Source organism: Pteropus vampyrus, unplaced genomic scaffold (genome assembly GCF_000151845.1).
Source record: "Pteropus vampyrus isolate Shadow unplaced genomic scaffold, Pvam_2.0 Scaffold66, whole genome shotgun sequence".
Classification (NCBI taxonomy): Eukaryota; Metazoa; Chordata; class Mammalia; order Chiroptera; family Pteropodidae; genus Pteropus; species Pteropus vampyrus.
In genome coordinates, this window is record NW_011888847.1 from 5,736,311 (window position 1) to 5,757,595 (window position 21,285).

A 21,285-nucleotide genomic window follows, 5' to 3' on the forward strand; every position below is an offset into this window, starting at 1 on the left:
GAGCAAAAAGTTTGGAGACTACTGTGTAGTGGGCTAGAGGCAGGCAAGAGCTGCGGGGATGGTTTTGAAGGACTGCATTGCTATAGGTCAGTAAGTTGAGACGGTGTCATGAAGTGTCTGGAGATGAAGATAATCGGGGAAGGGGCATTGGGAGGGGCCGCTGCTCCCCAAGTGACATAGTAACTTTAACCTTTGCAGGAAGGGGACAGGATGCTAAGGAAGCGTTTAAACTCTAAATATTGATACTGAAATGCCTGGGAGACAACATTAAGTTTTTGGCTTTTATAAAATGCCTCTTCATGATAAGGCTTTATTCACCCTTTTATTTATTTGCGTTAATTTATGATTACCAAGGATATGACGGTATGGTATGATATATTATGTTTTGAGAAAAAACAAACATTTTCATTTTTGTCACTCTAAAGAAAATTCTTTGAAGCAGTATGGTTAGTCTGCATGCCACCCTGTGAGCACCTTTGTATATGAGAGTAAGTGAGTAAGTGAGATGGGAGTAAGTGAAGTAAATATTACAGAGCTCTCTATTTTATGCCCAGCAACACATGAATTGCCTTATTTAGACAAAGCACTCTTAGGTTATTAGTATATCAGGCTACAGGGAAGGCAATAGAGAAGCCAAGTGACTTACTGTGGGTCACGGAACATGAGAGAGCTGGGAATCAGCCGGGGTCCGGTTCCAGAGCTTGTGTGCTTGGCTGAAACCCCATTGCTTTCTGTGAGACAGCACCACCACCTTTGCGCTTGTAAATGATATGTAGGGAACTTCGACTTGAATCACAAGAACCAAATTAAGGACCACGTTGAATTTAATTGATAGTGATTTTTACATATGTCATTTTACAGCAAGTAAATGAAAGTGCAGAATTTTTCAGTTTGTATAAAGATAAAAATTAAGATTTACTAGCTAAGAGTACAATATACAATGGGCTTTTAAGACAAATTGTTCCTATTTCTCAATTAATCTGTATAACATTTAAATGTTGGTGCTTTAAGGCATTACAGCAAATGCTCTAAAGAATTTTTTTAAAATACAAGAGACTATTGAAAATAGAGCAAAACTTAACCATTAAAAAAGTAGAATTCCTTATGCCAATCAAAATATGTTTTCTTTGAATACAACTATCCAAAACTTAAGAAGCAGAACAAATCAATCTGTGAAATAAAAGACATGTTTTACAGAGGTAGAAGAAGAAATTATGCATAAAACCATTATAAAGTCTTTCAGGCATGTAAAAAAATATAGACTGTACCTACCAAACAACTTAAGAAATAAGAGATAAAAATACAGTTGAGTCCACTGGATGCTTCTTTCCTATTTCCCACAGAAATAGCCATTTTCCTGATTTTGATGTTATTATTTCCACACATTTAAGCATACTCCTTAGGCATGCTTTTATTATACGTGTATGTATCTACACATAAAATATAAGGCTGTTTTGCATATTTAAAACCACTTTTATAAAATGGTATCATCAATGGAATCGGCAGCTTACCTGTTTACCTCAACCTTTAGCTCAGCTTTACGTTTTTGAAGTTTGTGTGTGTTGGTATCTATAGTTATAGCCCTTTCACTTTAACTGTAATGCAGTAAGCATTGATTTATTTGTTCTTCTGTCGGTGGAAATTTTGCTATTACTGTAGTGCTGCAATGAATAGTTTTGTTCATACCTCAGTGTACATATAGGAGAATTTCTTTAATGTATCTACCCAGTACTAGAGTTGCTACACTGAAAGGTTTGTGCATCTCTCCTAGATGTTGCTAATAGCCCTTGAGTGTGGTTCTACTGATTTCTTCTCTTACCAGTAGTGAATAAGAGTCTTGTTGCTCAATCTTTGCTATTTCTACATGTTGTCAGACTTTAAAACTTTTCAATTTTAACAAGATATAGTTTACATTAAATGAAATAAACCCATTTTTAAGTATACATTTTGATTGACATTTGACAAATGTATATATTTGTGTTATTACTATCCCAGTCAAGATATAGAACATTTCTTCCACCCTAAAAAGTTTCCTTCCATCTTACTGCCTTAGGCAGCAACTGATTTCAGTCACTGATTTCTGACACAGAGTTGTATAGTATGTACTCTTTCATGTCTGGTTTTTTTTGATCAGCAGTATGTTTTTAAAAATTCATCCATGTGTTGTTTGTATCTGTAGTTCATTCCTTTTAAAAATTGAGATATAATTCACATAATAAAATCCACCATTTTAAAGAGTACAATTCGGTGATTTTTACTATATTAACTATATCGTGCAACCATCACCACTGTTCCAGAACATTTTGATTACCCTAAAAAGAAACCTCCTACCTGTTAACAGTCACTTCCCAGTCCCTCCTCCTCTCCCCTGACAACCACTAATCTACTTTCTGTCTCTATGGATTTACATATTCTAGACATGTCAAGTAAATGCAGTTACACAATATGGAGCCTTTTGCGTTTGGCTTGTTTCACTGAGCATAATGTTTTCCAGGTTCATCCATGTCGTAGCATGTATCATTGTTCCTTTCAGTGATTGGATAATAATCTATTGTATGGTTATGCCCCATTTTGTTTATCCATTCATCGACTGATGGACATTTGGATTGTTTGCACTTTTTGACTTTTATGAATAATGCTGTTATGAGCATTCGTGTATGAATTTTTGAGTGAACATACATTTTTCATTTCTTTTGTGTGTATACCTAGGAATGGAATTGCAGGGCCTTATGGTAATTCTGCATTTAACTTTTTGAGGAAAGCTCATTCCTTTTTGTAATATTCCATTATATAAATATACTGAATATACCACATTTTGTTTATCAGTTCACCAGTTGACGGGCATTGAGACGACTTCTTGTTTTTAGTAATGAATAAACCTGTTATGAACATTCATGTATAAGTGTTTTTATGGACATGTTTTTTTTTTTTTTCTCTTGGATACATACCTAGGAGTGGAATTACTGGATCATAGGACAGATGTATGTTTAATTTTTAAGATACCGACAAACTGCTTTCCAAGGTGGTTGTACTGTTTTATACTCCTACCAGCAGTGTATGAGAGTTCCAGTCGCTTTACATCCTCACTAACACTAGTGAGGTATCGTAGATATTGTCAGTCACTTTAATTTTGGCTATTCTAGTGGGAGTGTATGGTATCTCATTGTGATTAATTTGCATTTTCCTGATAACTAGTGAAGTTGAGCATCTTTTCATATAATTTTTTGCCATATGGGTTTCCTGTTTGTGAACATAAAGTTTTCCCACTGCCAAGTCGAAAAGATGATTCCGATGTTTTCTTCCAAAATCTTTATGGTTTTATCTTTTATCTTTAGAACTATACTCTATTTCATTAATTATTGCGTGTGGTATGAAGTAGGGATTGTAATGTGTTATTTTTAATTTTTTAAAAATCAACACAAGTACATTATTTTGTCATATCTCTTTGGGAGGTCTGGGGTGGTGATGAATGTCTGCTGACTGCTGGGCATCTGTCTGCTCACATCCTTGTAGCTATGACTCTGTGCCTCTGACAGCCAGCCAGTGGCAGGGTCTTGTTGAAGTCTTCTGACATCTATCTCCCTTCATTTCATTTCATTCTGTTCCATTGCGTTCCTTTCCGTTCCATTCTTTCCATCATCTCCTACCAGTTTGGGCCGTCCATTTCTCTTGCCTCTGTCATAGTCTCCTGACTGTGTGGATACCCTTTAGTCATCCCATAACCTCCTGCCCGATATCTATTCTCACAGTACACATGATCTCTTCCCAGCTCGCAGGCTTGACAATATGCCTAGCATATAGTAACCTCTTAAGAAATGCTTATTGAATGAATGAATTTACCTGTTGCCAAATCTTTAATGGGTTCCCTTTGGCTTTAAGGATGTAGCTTGACTTTCTGAACCCATCAGCTTTGCCATAAGGCCTCAGTGTACACACCCAACCATAATTCCTGCATTCACTCCTTCATCCCAGTGCACACCTCACTTTACAGCCAAGTAAGGCTCCATGTTCTCTGAGCACCATGATGCTTTTCTGCCTGTGTGCGTTTTCTGACCTGGCCCCTCCTCTCCTTTTTTCCACTATCACTGCTTGATTTCTGACCTCGATTCTGTTTTTGAATATTTTAGTAGTTTCCTAACCAGACTTTCTGTTTTCAGTCTCTCCCCTAGCAGAAATGTTCATGCTGCAGACCCAGCACCCAGCAAGGCCACTGACTTAGCCTAGAGATGGTTTCCTCATCTGTGAAAAAGGGATAATACAATAGCAATGACCAACTTGTTGGCCCTGAAGAGTAATAATAACATATACTTAAAAGTTATTTTAAAAATCACATAGTTAATACTTGAATACATTCTAATTGTGAAAAAATCAACTCTTCATAGATACTTATAGTAAAAAAAAAAAAAAGATTCCTATGTTTACAATTCTTCACCTACCAATCTTCCTCTTTTTCCTGGGATAACCACTGTTAACAATTTGATGACCTGGCTCTATTTCCAAGTACATATGTACCTATAAATATGACATGGTATATTTAAAGTACCAGCTTCATAGCAGTCATTTCATAAATGGTACCCATGATTATTGCCATCAAACTTCAGGCCCCAATTTACCTTTCCATCTTTATCACCTGCTACCTCCTTTAGTTTTTTGGGGTTTTTTTACTTCTTAAATGTAATTGCTTTCACTTCCCCAAATTTACCCAGCACTCTCCTGCCTTTGTTTGTGCAAGTCTTTCATAATAATTCAGTTGCAACTTTCTCAAAGAAGCTTTCCATCATCCCTCAAATGAAGGAAAACTTACTTCTTCTAAACTTAATGTACATTAATATTATAACATTTAGCACTGTCTACATTTTATATTTGAGTTTATATGGATAAGGTTGTCATAGAGGAAGGGATATCTTACCTTTCACTAAGTTGTAAACTTTTAAAAGCTAAGTTATAAATTTTGTTGTTTAAATTTTGTTTTTTGAAATAACTGTACTCACAAGATGTTGCAAAAATAGTATAGACAGTTCCGGTGTACCCTTCATCCAGTTTCCTCCAATAATAACATAAAATAACATCTTACATAACTAAAGTTCTATTTTTAATTCATCTTTATAGACCTCCTGGTGGCTCTGTAGAGTCTGGCTTACTGTAGGTACTCATAGCTTTATCGCTTGATGAATGAGTTAATGTTCTCCATGAGCTTAGGACCACATCCAAGTTAATAGATTGTCCACCCATCCTTACTCCAGGGCTGGCTAGAACTGGCTGGCCTCATGAGACCCAGACTGAACCCAGGGACATTTCCTGCTTTCTTTCCTTTGTGAACACTTGGTTGACCCACCAGTCAACCAAGGATGAGAAAGGGTTCTGGAACACATGCCCACACCTGAGATTTTAAAATATTTCAAAATAATGCTTGAGGAGGGAAGTGGATGCAGGTGTGGAATTGGCTGTAGACTGATGGTTGATGGTAGATGGGGCTGGGTACTTGCAGGTTCATAATACCATTGTTTTCTTTTGTATGTTAAATGGTTGCAATTCTTCATCTCAAAAGTTAAAAAAAAAATACTGCCACATTGACAAAACATCATAACCACTTTCTTAGGTTTTAGAAGCCATCTCTACTAAGTCACACTAGCAGGACAGAGTTCCTAGCAAGATATATACTACAGACACACCTCATTTTGTTGTATTTTGCTTGATTGTGCTTCGCAGGTGTCGTGTTTTTTACAAACCGAAAGCAAGACCTTCCACCAGCAAAAAGATTACAACTTGCTTTATTGCGATACTCGCTTTGTTATGGTAGTCTGGAATCAACCCCACAATATTTCCGAGGTATGCCTGTACCTCAGGTTTTGTCCAAATGCATTCAGTTCATGTATTTGGGTTGAAAATGGAATTGATTATGCCAGGAGTCAGAAGAGGTAAGGATTATTTGTAGTAATTGCCTGTGAGTTTTCACAGAAGCACACACTGATCTTTGATGGAGACTGATATGCAATGAGTAGCCTTCCTGCCTTAGCAGAGCAAGTATTGGATGTAGAGTCAAGAATTTGGTTGTTTCTTTGTAGAGGGTCATTGGTCCCTGTTTACCTATAAAGAAAGCGTATGGATCTGGTGCCTATGTTACCAAAACAGAAGCCAGAGGAACAACAGCGGAGAACCTGCAATGCAGTTAGGAGGTAGAGACCCAGTTTACTCACCTAGGAGAGAGCTGTCTGCTAAGGGGGAAGTGAAAAAAGCAAGGGCAGCTCAGTGAAGGTGGTTATGGGGAAAAGAGGTCCTGCAGAATAGTAGCAGCCTCTTAAAACCTCCAGGGAGGAGCCCAGCCAGTCCTCTGTAGCCAGTTTCCAATGGTGGAAGAGTAGCCTTTCTATTCTTCAGTGTCCTTATCCTGCTACATAACCTAAAGAAATCGTCATCCAAATAGGAGCATGAATAAACAAAATATATCAAGCAAGGAACATAAAATAACAAGTATACATTGATTACAGCTACAAGGAGATATGTAAATCTCAGCCAAGATTCGATATACTACATAATCAGTGTGTATGTATTATTAATCTGCCATTCATTTATTGGCTGTGTGGCATGAGCAAGTGACTTCTCTGTACGTCAGTTTTCTCATATAAAAGTGGGAAAAATAACAAAACCTATTGCATTCAGTTACGAAATTAAATTAATTGTGTAAATTTTTTAGAAAGATGCTTGATACTTGAGTAAGTGCTTAATGTGTGTTTATATTTTCATTATTGATCTAGATTGGAAGATAGATGAAATGATGTAGATTTATTTTTCTGTAAGGTAATTAAAGTGCATAAGAAAAAATCAAGTAAAAAATTTTTTTTGCTTTTTTCTCCTCATTTAACTTATTATTGTGGAGAAAATTCTTGTAAGGACATGAAAGAGACTCTAGGTAATGTGGTGGACATTGATGTGTGATTTGTTGGAAATTTTTATTACACCATGTATTGTTACATTGTACGTGACTGTTAGAAATGTGATTGAAAATGTCTCGTGCATTTAAATCTGAAAGCTTGGGGTAGGAAGGGTGTAACTTTTCCTATTGTGGCACTCCTGGGGTTGTGCTGGTTGATTCAAGCTGCTGACAACTCCGTCATGGTGATTGCTCTTCTAGTTAGGCATGCTTTAAATTTTTTCCTAAAAATATTTTTTAAATTAGAAAAATGATATGTGACATGTTGTAAAGGATTTAACAATACAAAAGGGAATAAAGTAAAAAGTGAGTTTGCATCCTGCATTAGGCTCCCAGGCTCCCTCCCTAGAGGCCACAACAGGTGTTAACAGTTTCTTGAGTATCTTATTAACATGCACGTGTGCATGCACACACACATGCACACAACTATAGCATAATATATGTATTATTATGCACCAGAATGTTCCACATCAAAGCACAGTAATGCTCCTCATCCCTTTTTATGCGTACATGGTATAGAGTCATAAAATTGCTGATATCAATTTTATATAATTCAACCTAATAATTTTGACAAATTCATTTATATAACAAATCTATAGATAGATATTTATATATATTTTTTGTTCTTGGATATTACGAACAGTGGATCTCATTGTACGTGATCTTGTGTAAATAAAAGGGTGTGTATGTAGGACAAATTTCTAGATCTCATATGCAGTATTGAGCTCGAAAGATCCTGCCAATTGCTCTTTTAAGTGGTTTTGCAAATTTATGCTGCAACCACAAGTGTATGAGAATATAGGCAGAATTCTTGAGAGAAGAAAGATTGAAAGAATGGTGCATTCATTCTTGCCTTCTCTTTACACTCAGAAAGGTATTGAACTGACCTCCTTTTGCATGTTGAAGGGAGGACTATGAACCCAGAAATGGTTTGTAATAATGATAATTATAGCCACAATTTATTGAGCACCTACTATTTCATATTATTTCATTTAATTTTTATAACAACCAGAGAGATATGTTCTATTATTATTATCACCATTTAACCAATGAAGAAAATTTAGGAAAAGAGACTAAATAGCTTGTCCAAAGTTCCACAGTCCCTAGTAACCTCCGTTCTACTTTCTGTTTCTATGAATTTGACTACTTTAGATAGCTCATGTAAGTAGAATCATTCAATATTTGTCTCTTTGTGGCTGGCTTATTTCACCTAGCATAATGTCCCTGAGGTTCATCCATTTTGTAGCCTGTCACAGATTTCCTTACTTTGTAAGGCTGAATAATATTCCATTCTATATATATACCTTGTTTTGTTTTTTCATTCATTTGCCAATGGCCATTTGGGTTGCCTCAATCTCTTGGTTATTGTGAATAGTGCTGCTATGAACATGGGTTTGCAAATCTCTCTTCAAGACCCTGCTCTCAATTCTTTGGATATATACCCGGAAGTGGGATTGCTGGATCATACAGTAGTTCTATTTTTACTTTTTTGAGAAAGTAAAAAAAGTTTTTCATAGTAGCTACACCATTTTATAATCCTACCAACAGTGCACAAAGGGTCCAGTTTCACTACATTCTCCCCAACACTCGTTATTTATTTATTTATTTTTATAGTAGTCATACAAATGGGTGTGAGGATACCTCATTATGGTTTTGATTTGCATTTTGGAGATGATAAATGATATTGAGCATCTTTTCATGTGCCTGTTGGCCATTTGCATATCATCTTTCAGAAACGTCTATCAACTCTTTTGCTCATTTTTTATCAGGTTTTTGATTTTTTGTTGAGTTGTACGAGTTCTTCATATAGCCTGCATATTAATGCTTTACCAGATATATGATTTGCAAATAGTTTTTCCCATTCTGTAGGTTGCCTTTCAACCCTGTCGATTGTGTCCTTTGAGGCACAAAAGTTTTTAACTTTGGCGTAGTTCCATTTGTCTATTTTGTTGTCTGTGCTTTTGGTGTCATATCCAAGAAACGATTGCCAAACCCAATGTCGTGAAGCTTTTCCCATATGTTTTCTTCTAAGAGTTTTATAGTTTAGGGCTTACATTTAGGTCTTTAATCATATTGAGTCAGTTTCTGTATGCGATATAATTGAATTCAGCACCATTTTTGATGGCAGACTTCAGTTATACCTTAAAGGTTCCAGAAGAACCAACAGACTTCTTGTGGCTGTGGAGTGGCCATCCCAGGCCTTTGAGTTCTAGCAGAGCCACTTACAGGTGCTAGACAAACATCTGTTGAGCACTTGCTAAATGTCTGATGGGTTTGGGAAGTGAAGGCAGGAGATACAAAGATGAATAAGTAGGGAACTCTCTAGGGTGATGTTAATGCTCTATACCTTGATAGGAGTTTGGATTATAGAGGTTATGCATTTGTCAAAACTCAGTGAATATACACTTAAGGTTTGTACATTTCGTTGCACATAAGGTTTACATCAGAAGAAAAAAATGAAACAAATACTGAACTCTAGTTAGTGATATGCACTCTGAAGTTTTTAAGGGAAATGTACTTATGTCTGCAATTTGCTTTAAAATGCATCCAAAAATTAGATTAATCGATGCAGGAAGGGGCGAATAGGTGATAAGCAGGTCTATTTAAACTATTGATGAATTTGTTCCATGTTTGAAATTTTTCATAATAAAATGTTGATGGAAGAGTATGAGAGGGTAACACTTACAGGGGGACTGATCCTTACCTCACACTGTTAATGGCCTCTTATGTCCTGTCCTAGTCTTTTTGCGGGGAGGGGACAGGTAGGAGGATGTGGGGGTAGATCTGGTTAACACTGAAAGCATTTGCTCCCCTTTGGAGGCTGTTTTGAAACCTCTGAGTCATTCCCAGATGTGCCTTCCATCGTGAGGGATCTGTGAGAGTAATTGTTGAGGTCCTCCAGTACCTACAGAAAGGAATACGTTTTACATCGTTACTTAGTATACAATTATATTTAACTAAAACAAAGTTTCATGAAACTATACTTTGATGCATTCTGATATTTCCTATTTAATTCTGAAAAAATGTCAATTTTGAATCATTAATGGGCTAAGAACTGATCGTTTGAAAAATGCTGCTCTAACATGTAAACCGTGAAAATCAAGAGATTGACATAGATCATTTAATATCAACAGTGAACAGTCATAAAAATTATTGGCATTTTTAAATGTTCCTTAGAGCTTCAAAGCCCAATATTTCCAAGTTTCATTATATGTGCCACTAAAATTCTTAGTAGTGTGACTTTAGAAAAGATGATTAACTTTTCATTCTCAGTTTTGTCATCTGTAAAATGGAGATAGTAGAGGAGCTACACACTTCATGGAATTCTTGAAAAGGATTAAATGAGATGATGTCTGAAGTGCTTAGCACAGTGCCCAAATGAAATGCCTCAGTAAGTGGTAAATATTTTTATTAGCCATGAATTCATGAACTTCTATATGTGTGAGCCTCAAAAGAAATCAGAATGGACTTCAGAAAAATAAGTTATCTTTCAGTACCTTTTTTAGTTCTTTTTCCTTATTTATTTTTTTATGGAAGTAGCCATTGGGAGTACCCAATTGTTGGCTATAGCGCTCAGTAAAACAGTGCTCAGTTTTGCAGCAGTTGTCTGTGGGGGCATTGGCAAGAGTGTCATTTGGAAACGGTGGTGGCGGGGAGGGCGGATTTTGGCAGGCTTGGTGGTTTTTGCTGTTGAAGACTATTTTGGCATAATCCTAGGTGAGAGAGATGCCTGGGGCTTCTCACTGATCCATCCCTTTAGCCTGGAATTCTGAATAAGCTGCGTCTAACTTGGGAAGGTGGACAGGAAGAGCCCAGAGGGCTTTATTAAAGGGGAGCTCACCTCTTTGAAATTCTCTTACTGAGGGATTATTATGCACCATTTGGATCTCTTCCTTTTTTTACCTTAAGAAGTTTGGCTTCTGGTGAAAATAATTAAACAGAAAATGGTCTGGTATTTTGGGCACAATTAAAACTTTTACTCTTCTTAATTTAATAGAATATTAAGATTTTATTGCTGGAAGAGCCCTGAGGAGAATCAATGCAACTCTGCCACTTGGTGGGTGAGGATCTTCCTTCAGAGCCGGAGTAGCAGCGGGCCTTTAGGCATCAGGTCCAGTGCTCATGATTGTGTCTGGCTAGAGAAGAGACAGTACTTTAGCTGGAGAACTGGTACATTTTAACCACAGCCAATCCAACAAACCTATTACCATTATTACTGTACGTTCCTGCAAATCCCTTTCGAGTGTGCATCTTACCGCTTACTATATTTACCAGTTTATTACCTAGGATAGCAACCCACTTAGAAATCTCAGTGGCTTAACACAACAAAGATTTATTTGTTGCTCACATATTATGTCCAATCAGAGTCAGGCTAGGGAATGTCTGTTCTCTGCACAGACAATCAGGGATTTGGGCTAACAGGGACCATGTTGTAGCCATTTAAGACACATGCTTTCCAGGTTGCCATGGCAGGGAAGAGAACTAGCATTCACTCATCTGTGCTCCTGCCCAGAAGTGATAAAGTCATTTTTCTCACAGCTTATCTGTCAAAATTGGTCATGTGACCCTGCCAAACTGCAAAGGGGCTGGAAATACAGGGGAGCATATGGAATATTTAATGAGCATTGCCCGGGAGAAGTGCTACATGGTAATATATATGGTAAAACTGTATATGGAAAAGAAAAGCAGTTTCCTGTCCTCTATATCTACCAAGTTTTATTACTCTCCTAGTTTTCTAAGCTTCAAGGTTCATAGAGGCCATCATGGCTTTTATGGATAGTCTGGTGGAGACAGGGAAGCTGCTGCCGACCACAGGGTAATGGGGTCTGTGAGCATAGCAGCAGATAAACACAGTGGAGAAATAGTGGGGGTAGGTGTGATTTCATCTGCTGGGTTTGTGTGGTAGGCTGAAAAATATTCCCCCTCTCCCCTCAAAGATATCAGGTCCTAATCCCTGGAACCAGTGGATGTTATCGTACATGGCAAAAAGGATTGTACAGATGTGACTAAATCAAGGGTCTTGAGATGGGGGATTATCCTGGAGTACCCCAGTGGGCCCTAAAGGCTATCACATGTATCTTCATAAGAAGGAAGCAGAGGGAGATTTGACACAGTGACAGAGAGGAGGAGGCAGTGGAACCATGGAGGCAGAAATTGGAATGATATGGCTATAAGCCAAGGAATGCCAGCAGCCATCAGAAGCTGGAGGAGGCAAGGAGGGCATTCTCCTCTAGAACCTTCTAAAGGAGTGGCTCCCTCCTAACGCTTGAGTTTTGGCCCAGTGATACTGATTTTGCACTCTGGCCTCTGGAACTGTGAGAAAATAATTTTCTGTTGTTTTAAGCCACCAAGTTTGTGGTAATTTTGTTATGGCACTCACAAAAAACTAATACACTTACATTCCCAGTTTCTTGGTGGTCAACCACCATTCTAACCAGTGCCCTGAGGAATTGGTGACTGGAGCAAAGACTGAGAAACTGGGTGAGAATGTTCTCTTTTTTCACCTTCTAAATTTGAACCATGTGAATGTACTACCTGTTCAAATAATAAATAAAAATAATCTTTACAGCCCTGGGAATCCTACAGGAGGGGGACATGGTTAATTTTATGTATTCATTTCCCTGAGCAACATCCAGTGCAATCTGTATTCTGTGGAATGCACTTGGAGTAATTCTTTTCAAAATGTTGCCCCACGGGCTTGCCTATGTCACCTACTCCAATCTTTCTCTCTCCATTGTATTTCTGATGTTTGGGTCTAGCTCAGTGATGGGAAAGAATTATGTGGAGAAAAATGAATGATGGTGTAATAATTATGTTATTTATATAAAGGTAATTTAATTAAAAATGACCTCAGAATCCCCTGTCACTGTGGATCAAGGCTTCCTGACCGGTGTGGTAGCCAGAGTACCCAGGCTGGTGAATTCCGCTTCAAGAATATAACCCCTCAACACTAGTGTGCTATGTAAATATTATTATTTTCAATGTGTGCAGTGATGAGGAAAGGCTGGTAAATACTGCTCTAGCTAAAATGAGGCCATATATTTTTAAAATGTACGTTGAATAAAAATAGCTATGAAAACAAACTAGTTGGGTCTTTGGGAAAGTCGTAGTGATTGTTTTGCCCTAGTATGGCACTCCTCAACCTTTCTTCCAGAGTGACACTCATGGGAGATGGTGGCACTCTGTTGGTGAGGGCACTGGCACTTCTTCCAAGCCCCCAAAGCTGGCTCAGCTTCAATAACTTCCGCACAAAGCCTATAGGAAAAGAAGACAGAGTAACATTTTAGGGAATGACCTTGAGTTCACTCTTATTTACCAAGAAATAAATTGAAAACTTGAGTATGTCAACTCTATAGGAACAAAGTCCTCTGACCTACCTCAAATTGATGTCACAGTTGAGAACCATTGTCCTCACAGAGTAAGTACCACTTCATTTTGTGACTAGCTGAGTATAAGTTAATTTCAAACCACCAAATAAGAGAATCTTTTTCTTAAAAAAATATTAATACAATCAAAAACAATTTTAATGGTATTACATGCAGTATGTAAATAAGAACTTTATCAAATTCAGCTTTCATTTAAACTGTACTATTTGTTGTTCTGTTATGTCCTAGTGGGTCTGATGATGTTGGTAATGCTGTCTGTTCTTTATGTTTTCTGGAATAAGTAACTGAATTAATATGTCAGTGTAGTACTATCTGAAAAACTCTAAGAGCTATTAAAATGTTTAAAAATAAAATGATCAATTCTTCTTTTGTTCTCTTGACAGGATAATTGAAGCTATCTGCATAGGTTGGTTCACTGCAGAGTGCATTGTGAGGTTCATCGTCTCCAAAAACAAGTGTGAGTTTGTCAAGAGACCCCTGAACATCATTGATTTACTGGCAATCACGCCGTATTACATCTCCGTGTTAATGACAGTATTTACAGGCGAGAACTCTCAACTCCAAAGGGCTGGAGTCACCTTGAGGGTGCTTAGAATGATGAGGATTTTTTGGGTGATTAAGCTTGCCCGTCACTTCATTGGTCTTCAGACACTTGGTTTGACTCTCAAACGATGTTACCGAGAGATGGTTATGTTACTTGTCTTCATTTGTGTTGCCATGGCAATCTTTAGTGCACTTTCTCAGCTTCTTGAACATGGTTTGGACCTGGAAACATCCAACAAGGACTTCGCCAGCATCCCTGCTGCCTGCTGGTGGGTGATTATCTCTATGACTACAGTTGGCTATGGAGATATGTATCCTATCACAATGCCTGGAAGAATTCTTGGAGGAGTTTGTGTTGTCAGTGGAATTGTTCTGTTGGCATTACCTATCACTTTTATCTACCATAGCTTTGTGCAGTGTTATCATGAGCTCAAGTTTAGATCAGCTAGATATAGTAGGAGCCTCTCTGCTGAGTTCCTAAATTAATGCACTGCAAATCAAGTCTTGCATACACTTTGATTGAAAAAGTTGATGCTACTTCATATTCATGTGTTTCTTGCTCGGCGAGCACTGCAGTGGTACTGTCATTATCTTGGTAGGGTGAAAATTATCCTTCCCAGCCGAAGGGATAAAGCAATTTACTTATTATGGAGTAAATAAAATTGAGACTGCAAAGGAAAGATACTGTTTCTTAGAGTAAATTTTAGGATCTTGTTTTATTTAGACTTGTCTCCTCCTTCCTTGCCTTGAACAATTAGACTTTTTGTTTTAAGGTATATTATCTGAACATTTTAAAATGGAAAGCTGTATTTTCCAAATGTTTTTCCATCTTATGAATTCAGGAGAAGCTTGGAAGTTAGTGTTGTTTTTTGTTGGAGAGTGACATTTTCATTTCTAAATGTTTTATAATCTCTCATATCAATGTCAGAAGTATCCTGGAAACATATGTCACATGCAGGAACTGTTTAACAAATACTTTAAAAATTTGGCTGAATTTAAACTGTATAATGGAGCTAGATACAAGCAAGGATAGTATTTGGAAAACGTTTCCAGCATATTTCTCAATTCTCTGACTTATTTTTGTTCCTATTATTCACCTTATTATACAGCTGCATGGAAGCTTGAGTATGTAGTCCCCTTTCCATTTTGGATTTCTTTTATCTCTTTACTGAAATGACTCTAAAGAGTATTTTAGAATGAAGAGAGTTTGTATTGTTTAGCATTTTATTGGAGTTCATTTTATTTGAATTCTTTGCTGTTACTAGGTGATAATTGTCCTAACATTCAGCTGTCCAAACAAGGTTTTGACATAAAAATCGATAATAGAAGTAGTTTGATGTTACAACCCATATTTATCTTCTTCTCTCCTCCCGCCACCCCACAAACAACGTGGGTTTAAGTCTTAGATGAAAAGATATTTATGTAGCCTTTTTGTACCAAAGTCAGATGTTGTCACTGGATTATCATAATGAAAGAAATGAAATATTTCCTTACTCTTGGTTGCTGTGTAGCTAAGCCAATTTTAAGCCTGCTAAAAGCAATGAATATATAATTATTTGATCTAATCTTTACCATCATGAATTATGGCTATACCAAATCTTCTTGCAACAGTATTGAATAATATGTCACATTAATCTCAGTAGATTATTAAGACTAGATAATGTAAAACTGTTAACTGTTTAGTGCTAAATTTTGGCAATGTGAATTAAGATCTTTGTTAACCACTTGTTGTGTATAGATTCATGATGTTGTACACTGTAATTTAGTGGAGGAGGAGGGAGTGGAGAGAGGGGATGACACCTTGATATATTTATCAGAGAAAAGGTTACCAGAAGTGTTTATTAAAGGAACTTTAGCCATCATCTAGTTCAAACCTCAACTAGTACAAGTAGAAAACCAGGGCAAGAGAGGATACGATTGTGGAGTTGGGGCTAAAACCTAGATCTCTAGAAACCAAGCCCAGCAGCTTATTCTTAATAAATCTCTGGGTTTTGAGAAGAGCTTTGCGAAGCCGTAATTCATTGCCATTGCCGAGGTAATAGCAAAACTGTTCCTTTTCCCTAATTCCCTTTCCTGAGTTTGATATTTTGGCCATTAAGAATATCACCCCATATTCAAAATAAAGTCTGTTATTTATTGTATATTTATTATACTTTACTATATTTGAAATAAATGGCATGGATTTATTTTTTCTTACCTAATTGGGGTAAGGCTTTGTGATTCATGCAAACAACATGTAAATGACAGTATCTCCGTATTACTTACTAAAATATGATAGCCATCCATTTTGCTAATACTGGGAACTCTTCATGGGAATATTTCTTATCTCTCCAAGGAAATTATAACAACTATCTTGAGGACTGGACCCTCTTTCCTGCATTCACCTTGATATCTCCACAGTGTCTCAGACAGACTTGGGCACAAACTATTGATTGATTTTGGAGGAGAAACTTCTGAAGAGGCAAGGAGAAGGAAATTCCTATATGTGTACATGTGTGACTATACATGCACAGACTTTGAGGCTGCCCTTAAGTAACCAGTAAGAAATGTCTTATTGGTGATGCCAGACTTCTTAGGAAGGAGCATGTTGGATAAATTCTAATGACAGTTTAGCTGCCCTTTGCGAAGAATGATGACCAGACATGATAGAGTAGTTCAATCATGAGTGAAAAAAAATCACAGGTATTGTTATGTTTTAGAACAGGCATTTTCATAACTTTCCCTGAATGTCATTGCCTTTAAAAAATCATTTAGTAGGACTTCTTTCTTAGTTGCGCTTTTAGACATTTTTTATAACTCAGTCTTCATGGCAGAGATGCTTTCGTTAGGATCCTTATTAGTAGCAGTAAATCAGATATTATCCTAATTAGAATGCCCCATGAGGAAAGAAGAAGCCTGAATGTTTTGTTCTGATTTTACCACACCTGAGATTGTGACTTGCTCTTATGTAGAACTTGTTTTGTATCTTCTAAAATGGGAGTATGTGTTTGAAAGTGAACATACTCTAACTCAAGGCCTTATTTATCTTTTGCTTTTATGACCCTATAGTTATTCTGGGTTGCTAACTGAAACATTGCATTTGCTTTGCTCAAGAGTCTTGCAGTTACTTACAATCACACCTTTGTAAGGTCTTTCTTACAAATATAGAAATATATTCTTTCACAGTGGCTGTCAGTAAGTCAAAGTAATATTTCCTATTTTTAAACTTTTGTCCAGATATCTTGCCTAGGTCTCCTGTGATCTGAGAGTAGGGTACATGGGGATAAGTTGGATGTGGGTGTTGGGAGGATTTTCTTTGCTGGCTTGATATTTTCTAGAAGCAGCTTATTTTTCCTCTTTGCTATAGAAATGAAAAATAAAAAACAGAAAACTCCTAGCTCTGTTTTACTATTAAGCTTATATAACTCCGAACTTAATGCATAGCTTCACAAACTATCTCCAGAGCTCTCGATCCTTCATAAATATACATTCATTTATGGTATACACTATAAAATGCAATCAAACACAATGTAAATATTTCACAGGGTCATAGGAAATTAGAGCTAAAGGACCTTGGAGACCTGAAGATCTCTTTCCTAGGCCCTTTATCCCATCCGAATGTCAGCAGCCAGGGAACTGTGCTCCCAGTGGGTTGGAATTTAGCCATTAACACTCATAGGGAGACAAACTTGTCCCAATTGCCTGGGACCTTCTTGGTTTTAGCACTGGAAGTCCCCCATTCCTGGGAAATCCTCCTGTCTCAGGCATACTGGAAGAGTTGGCATCCTAGTATCAGGTCAGGCCCCAGAAACCTGGTTTCCAGACTTTGGGTTCAGTACTCTTTGGATATACTTCTTTTTTATTTTGTAACATCGAAAGGCATGAATGATTTCTTTTTAAAATATTTTCCTTGGGGCCCCTTTTTACAGGTCAAATAAAAAGCAAATGTTGCTTTTAGACACCCTAGGTGTCAGGAAGGAGGTCTTGGGACCAGTATAGAGAACTCAGATTTTCAATAGAGTTTTCGAATTGCAAAACTTTACAGTTGTGCATCCATTTACATATATACGAGTAAGTGCGTTCATAGTTATTGCAGTATTTAGAAAGTGCAGGCTGAGAAATGACATAGCTGAATGGGAAGTAACATGAGTTGACGCTCTAATGGAAAAGTTCCATTTTGGTCAGGAAAGGTTGCATATACTTCTCTGTTTAACATGCTTTCATTACTTCCTGTCTTCTCTGACCCATCTGCACTTAGAGGACTGGGCATATCAGTTTGGCCCCTGAAAGTAATTTAATGATTTACTGCCCCATACTGTGGAGCCTTCCCAAGATTTATGAAATGTTACCCAAAAGCGTGATCATATTGTCTCATTCTGTGATTAACTATTTTCCTTTTAGCAATTGACCACTTACTTATGCCTAAACTTTCAGATTTTTCAAATTCTACCAGACATTCCTAATAAATGAACTTTTGACCATTAGTGCAAGCTCAGTTGTCAATTTATTATTTGTCTGTTTAGAAAATTGAACTTGATAATCTGCATTTATGCTGTAATTTAAATTAATTTTAAGTAGCTTTGGTGAGAATCCTTTTATTTATATTTAAAAAAGCACCACTATATCAAGTATAGTGAAAGTATAAATGACCTTTAGTGGATGAAAGACAGAGGGAATAAATATTTGGATTACACCTTATAGGACTAAATCATGCTATGTCATTTCTATCTGAAGTAGTACTCTTCATTTATACAACATTTTATTAAAACTAAAACTAAAATTTCCTATAATTTTGTATTAGGTTTTCTTTCTATGGATTTCAGTTATTTCAGTTGTTTTGAAATAATTCTATAACTCTGCCCATGACAGAGTAGAGGCCACTTGCAGGGTGTATTGTTACAAAGTGTTTTGTTTTGTTTTTTAAAGAAAGGAAGCATCAGTAAGGACAGGTATTTTTGCTGTATTACTATATAGTGATTTGTTCAACTTACATATTGCTTTTTAACTGTATGTTACAAGCTTGATCTTGCAACTTTGATGGAATTCCATGCTTTCCAGCTCTACAATACAGAGGGCATGAGAATTTCACTTCCTTAGTGGAGAGCAGTATTTGAGTTATAAATCCTGTGTGCGTGTGTGTATGTGTGTGTGTGTGTGTTATAGCTATACATATATTTATTTTATTTTATTTTATTTTATTTTTAGCCATACTCAGTCTTTCATATGAAACACTTGGAAGTAAAATGCAAAATCATGAAATTGATATTAAGGCTTAGCTTTCAAGTCCATGTGAAAGCTGTTTAGTTTATGAACAAATAAGACAGAAATGGAAAGTTTAGATTTTTTGCTTTGAGATAAACTGCCTAACTTTATATCTGTATTTTTTTTTAAGTAATTCTTATAATTTGGAAGGTTTAAAAAGATAAACAATACAGGTATACCCTTGAGAAGGTATGGGATCATAATCAGATCAAATTATTGAAAAACTGCTACATGTGAAATTAAATTTGAGGAATTATGATAACATTTGACTTAATAATGAGGATTTTTATCAACTAATATAAGTGTGTGGTTTTCTGGTACCCACAAAAGTTTTCTAAGAGGTAGCTAGGGATGGTAGATGGATACCTTCTTTTTATTACCTATTCTAAATCTTTTCTGCCTTTCCCTCTCTCAAATTAATGACCTACATCTTATTCTGTTAAAAACCACACAAGTGAGGTTAAGCATGCCTTTTGTTAGCATTGTAGTTTTGTCGATAAATTTTAGGCTATTTTGGAAGACTAGTTAGGGAATTTAAAAGTTAAACTAAATAAATAAGAAGTGACTGTACCGATGCATTTTTTTAAAACTGAGATATAATTTTTACATACTATAAAATTTATCATTTCAAAGTATACAACTGTGGTTTTTAGTATATTCACAGAGCCTTGCAACCATCATCACTGTCTAGCTCCAAAACATTTCCATGTGCCCATACTCGTTAGCAGTCACTCCCCGGTCCCCACTCACCCATCCCCTGGTAACCACTAATCTACTTTCTGTCTCTATGGATTCACCTTTTCTGGACATTGCATAGAAATGAAACATGTGATCTTTTGTGTCTGGCTTTTTTCACTTAGCATTTTTTCAAGGCTCATCCATATTGTAACACGTTTCAGTACATTGTTCATTTTACTGCTGAATAGTATTCTAGTGTATGGATATACCACATTTTGTTTATTTCTCTGTTTGTGAACATTTGGGTTATTTTGGCTTTTTGGATGTTATAAACAATGCTGCTGTGAACATTCATGTACAAGTTTTGTGTGAACATATGTTGTCAGTTCTCTGTATATATACTTAGGAATGAAATTACTGGATCATATGGTAATACTATATTTAACTTTAAAGAACTGTCATACTGTTTTCTAAAGCAACTGAACCACTTACCATTCCTACTAACAATATATGAAGGTTTCAATTTCTTCATGTCCTCCTCAACACTTATTTTCATTAAAAAAAAAAAATAGCTATCTTAGTGGATGTGAAGTAGTATTTCATTGTGATTTTGATTTGCACTTCCCTAATGGCTGATGATATTGAGCATCTTTTAATGTGCTTATCGATTATTTGTATGTCTTTTTGGGAGAAATGTCTATTCAAATCCTTTGCCCATTAAAAAAAAAATGGGTTATTTACCTTTTCATTGTTGAATTGTAAGATGTTTTTTATATATTCTGAATACTAGACCCTTAGCAGGCACATCATTTGCAAATATTTTCTCTCAGTTTGAGGGCTGTCCTTTCACTTTCTTACTGATATCATTTGCAGCATAGTTTTAATATTCAATGTAGTCCAATTGATTTTGTCTCTTGTCTCTTGTGCTTTTGGTGTTGTATCTAAGAAACTCAAGGTTATGAAGATTTATTATATATATATATATGTATATATATATTTTTTTCCTTAGGTGAAGCAGCCCTTGGTTGACCTCACAGATTGCAAGGACCTTGTCAGTTTACAATCCCTTATTTTGTTATTTTTTATGCCTACAGCACCTGGTCTTCCTAGGTGGTCTCCCATCCAAGTACTAACCAGGCCAGGCCCTGCTTAGCTTCCAAGATCAGATGAGATCAGACTTGTTCAGGGTAGCATGGCCGTAGACTTCTCTTATAAAAATTTTGATAGTTTAAGCTCTTACTTTTAGGTCTGTGATCCATTTTGTGTTACTTTTTGTATATAGTGTTAAATAGGGATCCAACTTCATTCATTTAGAGGCGATATCTAGTTGTCCCTGTACCATTTGTTGAAAAGGCTATTCTTTTTTTAAATAATTTTTTTATTTTTAAATTATGGATGGCATATGATATTATATTAGCATGAGGTGTATAACATAGTGATTAGACACTTATATAACTAACAAAGTGACCACCCAATAAACCTAGTACCCACTGACATTATACATAG

General features: G+C 36.4%; 1 protein-coding gene and 1 pseudogene across 2 annotated transcripts in view; one reads left to right on the forward strand and one right to left on the reverse strand.

Moving 5' to 3' along the window:
* KCNG3 (potassium voltage-gated channel modifier subfamily G member 3) overlaps nt 1-14,385 on the forward strand; it is a 28,532-nt gene extending 14,147 nt beyond the window's left edge. The window contains exon 2 of one of the 2 annotated variants that reach the window (XM_011361355.1): nt 13,701-14,385. In XM_011361355.1, the coding sequence (XP_011359657.1) occupies nt 13,701-14,346 (646 nt within the window). In that variant the 3' untranslated portion in view covers nt 14,347-14,385. The remainder of the gene's footprint in view (nt 1-13,700) is intronic. The other variant, XM_011361356.1, reaches the window with a different exon arrangement.
* A 6,479-nt stretch (nt 14,386-20,864) lies between these two features.
* Nucleotides 20,865-20,983, reverse strand: LOC111740658 (annotated as a pseudogene).
* Between the last annotated feature and the right edge of the window lie 302 nt (nt 20,984-21,285).